Consider the following 13292-nt stretch of genomic DNA (forward strand, 5'->3'; position numbering starts at 1 on the left):
CATATCCATGCACCTATCTTAAAGCCTCTTAAACACCACTATCAAAACTCCCTCCACCACCACCCCTGGCAGCACATTGCAGGCACCCACCAACCAAAATGTGTTAAAAAAAAACTTGCTCCGCACATCTCCTTCAAACCTTTCCCCTCTCACCTTTAAGCTATATCCTCTAGTCTTTGACAATTTTGTGTTAAAATTCGTGGGAAGTGCTTGGAGATATTGCAGGATGTTAGACACAAAGTGCTGAAGGAACTCAGTGGGTCAGGCAGAATCTCTGGAGAAAAAGGATGGGTGACGTTTCAGGTTGGGACCCTTCTGCAGACTGAAAATAGAGGTGGGGGGGGACACAACTGGAGGTAGGAAGGCCAGAACAAATCAGGGTTGGCAACCGATAACCAAGACGTACCTCGGTACATGTCACAATAAACTAAACTCAAGGAAGGGTGGAGCCCATTGTTGGCTGGGGACGATATGATAACAAGATGGATACAGGGATGGATTGTGTATAGTAGAACTGGTAGGACAACTGGGGTGGGGGAGGGAATGCAGGGGTTACTTGAAAATACAGAAATCAGCGTTCATACCGCTGGGTTGTAAGCTGCGCACAAATAGACCTTAAAATCTGGGCAAATAAGCCAGATAAAGAGCCACAATCACTTGTAGAGCAAATGCACAACAACCATCATCGCACCACCTGTATTATTTATACAGTCTGACATGACATATCAGCCAGCAATTCATTGTTAGACTATTCAACACAGGCAGCTTCAAATTACAGAGATTGGCTTTCCAATTTTTCCTTGACACTTTGCCAATGAGTCTCAATATCTAAACATCAACAATGCAACAAAACCGAAACAGAGGGATTTAGTTTAGTTTAGAGATACAACGTGGAAACAGCCCCTTCGGCCCCCTGCACACCAATACTACCCTACATACACAGGTAGCAATTTATAATTATACCACGCCAATTCATCTACAAACTTGCACGTCTTTGGAGTATGAGAGGGAACTGGAGATTCCAGAGAAAACCCAAGCAGGTCACGGGGAGACATATAAACTCCGTACCGACAGCACCTGCAGGCAGGATCAAACCCAGGTCTCTGGCGCTGTAAGGCAGCAACTCTACCACTGCGCCGTCATCTTTAATCTGGGTCAATTCAGCGTAAATGCACGGACTCCCCTCAACCCCAAAGTACTTTAGAGTTTTAAACTCTACGGAGAGATAGGACAGACTTGGATTGCTTTCTCTGGAGCATTGGATGTTGAGGGGAGACCTGATAAATTATGTTAAATTATGAGAGGCATAGATGAGGTCGACAGCCAGAACCTTTTTCTACCTGGGTGAAAATGCAAAGACCAGAGGGCAGAGCTTTATGGTGAGAGAGGCCAAGTTTAAAGGAGTTTGTGAGGCATTTAAAAAAAATATATATATATTTACACAGAGTGTGGGGAACACACTGCCAGAGACGGTGATGGAGGCTGATACGATAGTGACGTTTGACATGGACAGGCAGGGTATGGATTATGTACAGGCAGATAAGAGCCTAAGGTGAGAGGGGCAAAGTTTAAAGGAGATGTGCGGGGCATGTATTTGTTTACCCAGTAGTGAGGGCATCGAACACTGCAATGGGGGGTGGTGGTGGAGGCAGAGGTCTTTAAGAGGTTTTTGGATAGGCATGGATATGCAGGGAATGGAGGGATATGGATCATGTGCAGGCAGGGGAGATTAGTTTAGCCTGGCATCGTGTTCAGACCAAAAGGCCAGTTCTGTGCTTGACTGTTCGAATACAGAGGATGTTAAAATGTCCATGGAGCCTGAAACAGATTTTACTCAGTGGACGGAACTCTAAATAGTGTTCTTTGTGTTTCGAAACTCATCTCTAGCATCAGGTCCAGCGTCACGGCATCAGGCCCTTCAGCCCAACTCGACCAAGCTGACCAGGATGTCCCATCTAAGCCAGAGTCATTTACATGCATTTGGTCCATATTCCTTTAAATCTTTCTCATCCATGTACCTGTCCAGAAGACTTTTAAGTATTTATCTATCTGCCTCAATTACCTCCTCTGGCAGCTTGTTCCATTCACCCACCACCGTCTGAGAGAAAAATTGCCCCTCAGGTTCCTATTAAATCACCCCCCTCTCACCTTAAACCCAAGATTTACCTCTGCTGGGAAAATGACAGCGCATTCACTATCTATTTCCCTCATGATTTTGTATACGTGTATAGGATCATCCCTCAGCCTCCTGCGCCCCAAGGAAAAAAAGTCCAAGCCTGCCCAACCTCTCTCCGTAGCTCAAGCCCTCTAGTCCGTGCAACATCATTGTAAATCTTCTCTGCACTCTTTCCAGTTTAATGACATCCTTCCTATAGCAGGGTGACCAAAACTGAACATAATACTCCAAATGCGGCCTCACCAACTCCTTGTACAACTGTAATGGAACATCCCAACTTCTATGTGGAAACAAAGAAATACACATGCTGATTAATACACAAAGGACACAAAGTGCTGGAATACCTCAGCAGGTCAGGAAGCATCTCTGGAGAACACACTGGAGTCTGAAGAGGGGTCATGACCCAAAATGTGACCTATCCATGTTCTCCAGAGATGCCACTTTCAGGGAACTATGTACTTGTACCCTTAGATCACTATCCCACAATATTCTTCAGATTACCAAAAAATGTGTTCCTAAAAGCCCTTCTATCGAGTTGATTCAATGGGAAAATGGACAAAGTATTGGGCTTGACTTTCATTATTGTTGAATTGGTCTCTGGTGAAGCATCATCTGCAGACAACACATCAAAGAGTTTGAAGAGCAAAGATACAAATGTCAGCATCTCATCTCTCTCTTAAAGCATCAAACACTACCTCCAAATCTCAAACTGGCCTTGACGTTTAGATTTTAGTTTAGTTTATAGATATAGCCTGGCAACAGGCCCTTTAACCTACCGAGTCCGCACCAACCAGAGATCACCCCGTACACTAGCACTATCCCACACATTAGGGACAATTTACAATTATTACTGAGGCCAATTAACCTACAACCTGTACGTCTTTGGAATGTGGGAGGAAACTGGAGCTCCCAGAGAATACCCACATGGTCAAGGGGAGAACGTACAAACTCCGTGCAGACAGCACCCGTAGTCAGGGTTGAACCCGGTTTACAATAGACAATAGGCTATGGCGTTGTTTCTGGCGCTGTAAGGCACCAACTCTACCACGCGCCACCGTGCCACCTGCTGTACACGTTTCTGAACATCTAAACACAGGTCCTCCACCATATTCAGTGATTCAGTCTTTAACTTGCGGAGATTTACGTTGAGTCCCACACCACCAGGTTCAAGAACAGCTGTTTTCCCCACAACCATCAAGTTCTTGAACCAATCTGCACAACCCTAATCCTGCCTCGGCAATGGAACACTACGTATCACCGCTTGCACTACCATGGACTAATTTTGTTTTCTAATTGTGTAATTTGCACTAACGTCTTGTTTTTTTTCTAACTGCGTTTTGCATTGCTGACCTGTTTTTTTTTAAATGAGTCCTTGTTTTTACGGTATGGAATTTATATATAAACTACATACAATTCATGTTTAGTGCATTGTCTGAGGCTATGTGCCTGTGTTGCTGCTGCAAGATTGTCATTGTACCTGTACCTCACCGTAGTTGTACAGATGACAATAAACTAAACTTGACTTAAACTTTAATACATTTAAATTCCACCGATATTCCCCCTTTCGGTTTTGATCGTGGAAACACAAAGATTGTCAGGGCTCTGGAATGTTTCATCTTCCAACCTACCTCAGTGCAGACCTTTCACTTTTTCTCTGTATCTGTAACACTATATAATGCACAGTAGACACAAAATGCTGGAGTAACTCAGTGGGTAAGGCAGCATCTCTGGAGAGAAGGAATGGGCGACGTTTCTGGTGGAGACGCTTCTTCTTCTCTCCCGCTGAGTTACTCTTGCATTTTGTGTCTCCCTTCGATTTAAACCAGCATCTGCAGTTTTTTCTTACTATATAATGCACTATTGATGCTGACTACGGAGTATACTGAAGTCGGAACCCGAAACTTCAGCTATTCACCTGTTCTCCAGAGATTTTGCCTGTTCCGCTGCATCAATCCAGCACTTTGAGTCTTTTCCAATAAATTGCTCCTTCATCTAGCTGACACGGAGCGAGAGTTTGGGATCCTATGGGATCAATATTTATGCTAAATTCCTAGAGTCTCAGTTAAACTAAACTGATGATTCAAGTCTGAAGAATGTTCCTCTCATGAAACGTTGACTGTCCATTTCCCTCCACAGATGAACATCAGTTGCTGTACCGCACTGAAACAGGCTCTTCAGCACACAATGTCTGTGCCAACCATGATGCCAAGACCAACTCTTATCTGCATGCACATCCTGAGAAGATTACGAAGAGTCGGTTTGTCAAGGAAGATTCTTTCTAACTTCTACAGGTGCACAGTAGAGAGCATGCTGACCGATTGCATCGTGGCTTGGTTTGGCAACTTGAGCGCCCTGGAGAGGAAAAGACTACAAAAAGTAGTAAACACTGCCCAGTCCATCATCGGCTCTGACGTTCCTTCCATCGAGGGGATTTATCGCAGTCGCTGCCTTAAAAAGGCTGGCAGTATCATCAAAGACCCACACCATCCTAGCCACACACTCATCTCCCTGCTACCTTCAGGTAGAAGGTACAGGAGCCTGAAGACTGCAACAACCAGGTTCAGGAATAGCTACTTCCCCACAGCCATCAGGCTATTAAACCTGGCTCGGACAAAACTCTGATCATTAATAACCCATTATCTGTTATTTGCACTTTAACAGTCTATTTATACATGTGTGTATATATTTATACAATGGTATATGGACACACTGATCTGTTTTGTAGTAAATGCCTACTATGTTCTGTGTGCTGAAGCAAAGCAAGAATTTCATTGTCCTATCAGGGACACATGACAATAAACTCACTTGAACTTGAATCTATCCCTCCATTCCCTGAATATCTGTGCGTATCCAAAAGTCTTAAACGCCACTATTGTATCTGCCTCCACCACCACACCAGGCGCAGCATGTTCCAGGCACCCACTATGTGGAAAAAATAAACTTTGACCGCACGTCCTTTGAACTTTACCCCCTCACCTTAAACCTATGCCCTCTAATCATTGACATTTCCAACCTGGAGAAAAGGTTCCGACTGTCTACCCAATCTATGCCTCATAATTTTATATACTTCTATCAGGTGTCCCCTCAAACCTCTAGAAACTGCCTGACTTGCTGAGATCTTCCAACAGTTTGTTTTTTTATATTAGTTTACGCGTTTTAAAATTTTCAAGGGAAAAATGCTAACTGTAAATACAGTACTTTCTTTACAATTTCTAAATTTTTCCGCAGAGCTCAGTTCTGTTTACTTACTGTGAAAGCACTTGGGCAATACCTTTTTAAAAAGAACATAGAACAGTACAGCACAGGGACGGGCCCTTCGGCCCACAATGTTTGTGCTGAACATGATGCCAAGTTAAACTGATCTCATCCGTCTGTACATGATCCAAATTCTTCCAGTGCCTGCACTTCTATGTACCTATTCAAAAGCCTCTTAAAGGCCACTGTCGTATTTGACTGCACCACTACCCCTGGCAGCGTGTTACAGGCATCTACCACCCTCTGTGTAAACGATTTGCCCCACACATCACCTTTAAACCTCCCACCTCTCACTTTGAAGCTATTTAAAGGGACATTTCCACCCTGGGAGAAAGGTTCAGAATGTCTACCCTATCTGTCTATAAGACAAGCATCACGTTGAAATACTGACTCTAGCTCCAATATCTGATATTTATTTGAGTAAAGCAGTAACTGCATATTGCGTTGATGTTTACGTTACAGAACGCCGAGATATTTTCTGGCACTATTGGACCACTCTAAGGAATACTGACACCTGTACTAATAAATAATCTGTCAATCTCCACCTTACAATATCCATTGACTTGGCCTCCTAGACTGCCCAACCTCTTCCCATAACTCAGGCCCTCCAGTCCTGGCAACATCTTTGTAAATCTAATGAAATCCAAATGCACAAAAATTGGATCCAACATAAAGAATACATCTGATTAAATAATACAAACTGATACAACACAACTGAACTGGAACGGTAGGTTTTCACTAATTCTAGAACAGGAAAAGAGGCCATTTGGCACAGCTTAATACCAACTAAGATGTGCCTATGTTTCAAACATATGCCTCTAAACCTTTCCTGTGCGTGTTCATAAGTTAGAGGCACAGAATTTTTGTCCATTCAGCCCATTGAGTCTACTCAGCCGTTCAATCATGGCTGATCTATCTTTCCCTCTTAACCCCATTCCCCTGCCTTCTCCCCATGACACCCGTACTAATCAAAAATGGCATTTTTGATGGCATCTTTCCAATAGCAAGGGTGCCAAAACTGAATGCTATTCAGGTCCTTGGCATTTTATGCTGGGGTTATGGGCTTGAAAAGTAGCATGTAAATCAAAATTATACACCGAGCACCATACGAGACTACATTGCGATTGAAATGAAGGTAAATCACAATGTCCAACATTATAAAGCCCCCACCCCCCACTTCCACCTGCACAATGCTTTCTTTCTGTTGAGCAAAACTGAACTTGCAAGGTGAGTTAGAAAGCCGATATGAAAGCTTGCCGGTTGAGTGCGTTATTCCAAAATTGTGTGTGGAGATTCAACTTTGGTAGTAATTGGACAAGCGCATTATTCTAATAATGCATAAATCAAGCACACACAAAAAGCAATGTGCCTGCAGTCATACATTATGGAAACAGGCCCTTTGTCCCAACTTACACAGATTTTGAATAAAATTGATCACAAAACTGACTTTAAAAAATATATATAATCGCCGCTTGAGCTGCTGACGTCACAATGCCCACATTCCCACCAATCGAGGCTTCTGAATTCACTCCGCCTCCCCCACCCGATGGTAGAACATGGCGGCGGCAGTTATTGTCACGCGGGGCATTACTCCCTCTGGGAAGCCTCCGCTTTATTCTAAGACTGGTTCTGGACTCGCCCAACATTGGGAACATTTTTTCTGCATCTAGCTTGTCCAGTCCTTTTATAATATTATATTTCTATAAGATTCATATTAATATTAATAACGCTGCTAATATTATAAAATCTTCCAAGTACCCAACAAAAGAGTTGTCCCATATCCTCACCAAGATGATCAAAAGCTTTGTCAAAGAGGTGGATTTTGCAAAGTACTTCATGGGAGAATCGAAAGACTTAGGAATCACCAGCCCTTAAGATGTAATTAAACCGAGGTGTCCCAGAACTGGAGCGATGAATCTCAGAGGATTAAGTCTTAAAAGATTACAACCTAAGGACCTGATGACCTACAAACCGGAGTCTTGAAAGAGGCGAGTCATCAAAATTACTTATATTCTGAATTGTGTCCTGTAGATTCTGCATGTCACAAACATCTTCCTAGGTTTACAGCCAGGCATGGATCAGGTACAGAAATGGGCGGAGAAATGGCAGATGGAGTTTAATGCGAGCAAGTGTGAAGTGTCGCACTTTGTGAGGTCAAATGCAAGGGGAAAATGTACAATTAATTATATGACTCTTAACATCATTGATGGACATAGGGATCTTGGAGTCCAAGTCCATATCTCCTAGAAAGTGGCAACACAAGTAGATTGAGAGGTAAAGTTGGCATGTGGTATGCTTGCTTTTGTCAGTCGTGGCATTTGAGTACAAGAGTCAGAAAGGGTATGATTCATGTTCATAAATAGGAGCAGAATTAGGCCATTCGACCCATCAAGTCTACTTCACCATTCAATCATGGCTGATCTACCTTTCCCTCTCAACCCCATTCTCCTGCCTTTCCCCCCATAACTCCTGACACCGTGATGCAGCTCGATAGGACTTTGATTATACCAAATTGCGTGCAGTTCCTGACGCCCCGTTACAGGATGTGGAGGCTTTGGACAGGATGCAGAGGAGGGTTACCAGAATACGGACAGAATGATTAGCTGCAGTGAGTGGTTGGACAAACTTGGATTGTTTTCTCCGGAACGCCAGAGGTTGCAGGGAGACCTGATAGAAATATATAAAATGATGAGGGGCATAGACATGGTAGTCAGTCAGAACCTTTCCCCCAAGATGTAAAAAATAAAAACTAGTGGGCATAGCCTGAAGGTGAGAGAGGCAAAGTTTAAAGGAGGGTTTTTTTTACACTGAGGGTGGTGACTGACTGGAACACATTGCCAGGAGTGTAGGTGAGGAAGATACAATAGTGGCATTTATGATGCTTTTGGAGAAGCACATGGATGAGTGGGGAATAGAGGGCTCTGGATTATGTGTGTAGATAACAGTTGATCTTGGCATCATATTCGACACAGACATTTAGACTTTGCAAATTCAGCAAAGAAACAGGCCGTTTGGCCCATCAAGTCCTTGCTGACCAGTGATCCTTGCTGACCAGTGATCCCCATCCACTAGCATTATTGGTGGGTATATGGAATGAGCTGCAAGAGGGTGCATTTGAGGCAGGTACAACAACATCATTTTATTTTGATTAGTTTGGTTATACAACATGGAAACAGCCCACTGAGTCCGCCCGTGCCAACCAGCGATCACCCAGCACACTAGTTCTATCCTACACACTAGGGACTATTTCAAGAAGCCAAATAACCTACAAACCCGCACGGCTTTGGGATGTGGGAGGCACCCAGAGAAACCCCAAGCGGTCACAGGGAGAACATGCAAACTCCGTACAGACAGCACCTGTAGTCAGGATTGAACCTGGGTCTCTGGCGCTGTAAGGCAGCAACTCTACCGCTGCGCCACTATGATTAACAATGATAAACTAATACCAATCATTGCCCAGGTGGTCACCAAAAGGTGGAATCACACTCAGAACAGGAATGGGATGAGGGGACAACATCTGCTGGTGGACCCTTGTCTAGTCTTGAGTCAGCTTTATACAGTAGGCAAACAGGCCCTTCAGCCCATCATGCTGATCTCAAGCACCCATTAATGCTTTTGGGATAGGTCTTTCTTTCCTTTTTGTCAGGTCTTACTTTACCATATGTCTGGAACCTATTCCTTATTCTTCATGAGCTACAGGGGCGAGGATGGCCAGGCAAGGACTTCATTTTTTGGAGCTCAGAGAAGGCCGAGGCCTATAAAATTATGAGGAATAGATAGGGTGAATGGACAGAGTATTTTACCTAGAACGTGGGATTCAAGAACTAGAGGACAAAGGTTTGAGGGAAAAGGTTTAATAGGACCCTGAGGAGCATCTTTTTCACACAGAGGGTGGTGAGTGTTTGGAACGAGCTGCCAGAGGCGATAGTTGAGGCAGGTACTCTAATAGTACTTAAAGGTTATATGGACAGGTACATGGAGAGGAAAGGTTTAGAGCGATAGGGGCCAAGTTTGGGCAAATGGGACTAGCGCATATGGGCATATTGGTCAGCATGCATGAGTTGGGCTGAAGGGCCTGGTTCCGAGCAGTATAACCTTGACTCTCAAATGCACACAAATTCATCAATATATAAAAATATAAATGCCAACTATTCTGGTTTGTTAAATGATTTACGTGTGCCAAATAGCAACACTCTAAAGTCTTCTGTACAATATCCTAATTAACAACCATTCAATTTTGCCAATGCGCGTAAACAATGTAATAATTAAATTATATTTAGTCATGCAGCTTTACAGCAACGAAACAGGCCCTTCGGCCCACCTTGTCCATGCCCACCAACTTGGCATCCTGCGCTAATACTATTTGCCTGCATTTGTATCCCTTCCGATCCATATATCTGTCCAAATGTCTTTTAAAATTCATCGTTGTATCCGCTTCCATTGCTTCCTCTGGCAGCTGATTCCAGATACAGACTACCCTCTGAGTGAAAAGTTATCCCCGAGGTCCCTCTTAAATCTCTCTCCTCTCACAAGCCTCTGCCCTCTAGTTTTAGAATCCTCCACTCTGGGAAAGAGACTGTGAGTGTTCACTTTATCCGTACACCTCAATAAGGTCACCCCACAGCCTCCTACGCTCCCAAGGAGAAAAAATCCCAGTCTATTTAACCTCTCCCTAGAACTCAAGCCTCCAAACTCAGGTAACATCCTGGAGACGAAACCAAACACAACAGTTTATTCTTTGTCATCTGTCCTATTGGAGTGGCACAGTGGCACAGCTGGTAGAACCACTGCCTCACAGCGCCAGAGACCCGGGTTCAATTCTGACCTCGGGTGCCATCTGTGTGTAAGTTTACGCGTGCTCTGTGTGACCACGTGGGTTTCCTCCAGGTGCTCTGGTTTCCTTCCAAGGAAGTGCGGGTTTGTAGGTTAATTGGCTTCTGTAAATTGCCCCAAGTACATAGGGAGTGACTTCAAAGATGGGATAACATAGAACTCGGGTGATCAATGGCTGACGTGGACTCGGTGGGCCAAAGGGCCCAGTTATATGGAGTGCTAGCATTGCTGTTTTACAGCGCCAGAGACTTGTGTTCAATGCAGTACCTTTCATTTCAATATATTTAAAGCCATTAAGAAACCTGCACAATACAATCAAAAATACTAACAGTAGCAGGCTTGAAGAGGTAACCAGATCAGAGGAGAGGGAACCACAGATGATACTGGAGCAGAGAATATCTCTTACATTCATTAAAATTTAAGTCTTGGTATCAAGTTTGTTCTTTCAAATATACAACGGGATAAAAAAAGCAAAGAATACATTTGTAGACACGAGGAACTGCAGGTGCTGGAATCTTGCATAGAACACAAAGTGCTGGAGGAACAGGCAACATCTGGGGAGGGAAATGGTTAGGCGACGTCTTGGGTCGGGGCCCTTCTTCAGACTAATGAAATAAGGGGGGGGGGGGGGGGAGAAAGCTAGAAAAGAGAGGTGGGGGCAGGACAAAGACTGGTGAGTGATATGTGGATACATTACATGTGGTGGGGAAGTTTACTTGGCAGATGAATGGAAAAAGGCCAAGTTCATAAGTCCATAAAACGCAGAATATCAAGTCTATTCTGCCATTCAATCATGGCTGATCTATCTTAACCCTCTCAACCCCATTCTCCTGCCTTCTCCCCATAACCCTCATAATTTTATATACTTATATAACTTTATAGACCTAATAGGTATCCCCGCAGACTCTGACACTCAAGGGAAAATTACTCAAGCTTGTCCAATCTCTCCATATAGCTAATATACCCTCCATGTGTGCACCGATACTCTAGTAAACAGAGGGCACCAAGGGGCTACACAGTGGCAGCATTGCTGCCTTACAACGCCAGAGACTTGGGTTCAATCCTGACCATGGGTGCTGTTCGCATGGGGTTTGTACGTTCTCCTTGTGACCACGTGGGTTTTCTCCGGGGGCTCTGGTTTCTTTCCACATTCCAAAGATGTGCCAGTCTGTCGGTTAATTGGCTTCTGTGAATTGCAAATTGTAGCTAGTGTGTAGGACTGTGCTGGTGTACAAGGATCGCTGGTCGGCGCGGACCTGGTGGGCCGAAGGACCTGTTTCTGCGCTGTATCTCTATAGTATACGTATAGACTTTGCTGTTTTTAGTCGCCTTTCAAACTCAGTCTGGACTGATGTAACAGCCCAGTAACACACTACTTGCATCCGTAATATGACTTTGTCAATATTAGAATGTTTTGCATTAAATTAGTTTGGTTTATTATTGTCACGTGTACCGGGGTACAGTGAAAAACTTTTGTTTAGGTGCAAAGAAAAGACTAAAGATCAAGCTGGCCACAGTGCACGGTGATTGATAAATGGTACAATATTTAGTACAAGATAAAGTCTGCTAAAAAATGGTCAAAGGTCTCCAATGAGGTAGATGGGAGGTCAGGACCGATCTCTAGTTGTTGATAGGATGGTTCCGTTGCCCGATAATAGCTGGGAAGAAACTGTCCCTGAATCTGGAGGTGTGCATTTCCACACGTTTGTACCTCCTGCCCGATGGGAGAGCGTGGTGAATCTGCGGAATTCATTGTCACAGATGGCGGTGGAGGCCAAGTCATTGAGTATTTTTAAAGCAGTGATTGATTAGTAAGGGTGTCAAAGGTCACGGGGAGAAGGCAGGGAGAAATAGATCAACCATCATCGAAGGGTGTAGACGCAATGGACGGCCCAATTCTGCTCCTATGACATGAACTTAAAATTTTGTAGAAATAAATTTGCAGGCTGGCATTCTTCTCTTATGTATTATGGTTTTATTGGGTGATCGATGGTCAGCATGGATATGGTGGGGCGAAGGGCCTGTTTACTTGCTGTATCTCCACACTGAGACTAATCTCCCTGTGTGCGGTTTCATGACTCACCTGTATTTGGTGATGCCATTGGTCTGGGCTGGATTTTCCTTCTCCGACATGTTTGACTGCTCCGTGTTGCTACAGTTCAAAGGCTCTTCGTCAGCGGAGTAGCTCGCTACCGTTTCAAATCCACTCAACGAGTCCGCCGAGTCAGAATCTGCAGCCAAACACACGAACGTCAATATGCCCCCTTTCCAACGGTTCAATGGTACTTTATTGGCGCGTCATGAGAGGAATAGATGAGCAATAGGGAGAGGTTGAGCAGGCGAGGATATTATTCCTTGGAGTGCAGGAAGATGAGGGATGATCTTATCGAGGTGTATAAAATCATGAGAGGAATGGATCGGGAAGATGCAGAGTCTCTTAGCCGGAGTAGGGGAATAGAGAACCAGAGGACATAGGTTTAAGATGGGGAAAGATTTAATATGAACCTGAGGGGTAACTTACACAAAGTGATTGGTGTATGGAACGAGCTGCCGGAGGAGATAGTTGAGGCGGGTGGTATTGCAATGTTCAAGAAACATTTGGACAGGCACATGGAGGGATATGGGCCAAAGTACGCAGGTGGGACTATGTAGATAATAGGTGCAGGAGTAGGCCATTCGGCCCTTCGAGCCAGCACCGCCATTCAATGTGATCATGGCTGATCATCCACAATCAGTACCCCGTTCCTGCCTTCTTCCCATATCCCCTGACTCCGCTAATTTTTAAGAGCCCTATCCAGCTCTCTTGAAAGTATCCAGATAATAATCTGCCTTCCTGCTACCAAAGTGGATAACCACACATTTATCCACATGACCCATGTATCTGCCCACTACCCCAACCTGTCCAAGTCACCCTGCATTCTCATAGCATCCTCCTCGCAGTTCACACTGCCACCCAGCTTTGTGTCAACTGCAAATTTGCTAATGTTACTTCCCTTCATCTAAATTATTGATGTATATTGTAAATAGC

The 13292-nt window shown here is 44.2% G+C and overlaps 1 protein-coding gene across 1 annotated transcript in view; it reads right to left on the reverse strand.

The window, feature by feature from the left end:
- Nucleotides 1-13292, reverse strand: part of osbpl1a (oxysterol binding protein-like 1A) — a 120741-nt gene that overhangs the window by 28476 nt on the left and 78973 nt on the right. Inside the window, 1 exon segment of the mRNA XM_055634279.1 lies at nucleotides 12348-12495. Coding sequence (XP_055490254.1) covers nucleotides 12348-12495 — 148 coding nt within the window.

The sequence above is a fragment of the Leucoraja erinacea genome, chromosome 4 (genome assembly GCF_028641065.1).
Source record: "Leucoraja erinacea ecotype New England chromosome 4, Leri_hhj_1, whole genome shotgun sequence".
NCBI lineage: Eukaryota > Metazoa > Chordata > Chondrichthyes > Rajiformes > Rajidae > Leucoraja > Leucoraja erinaceus.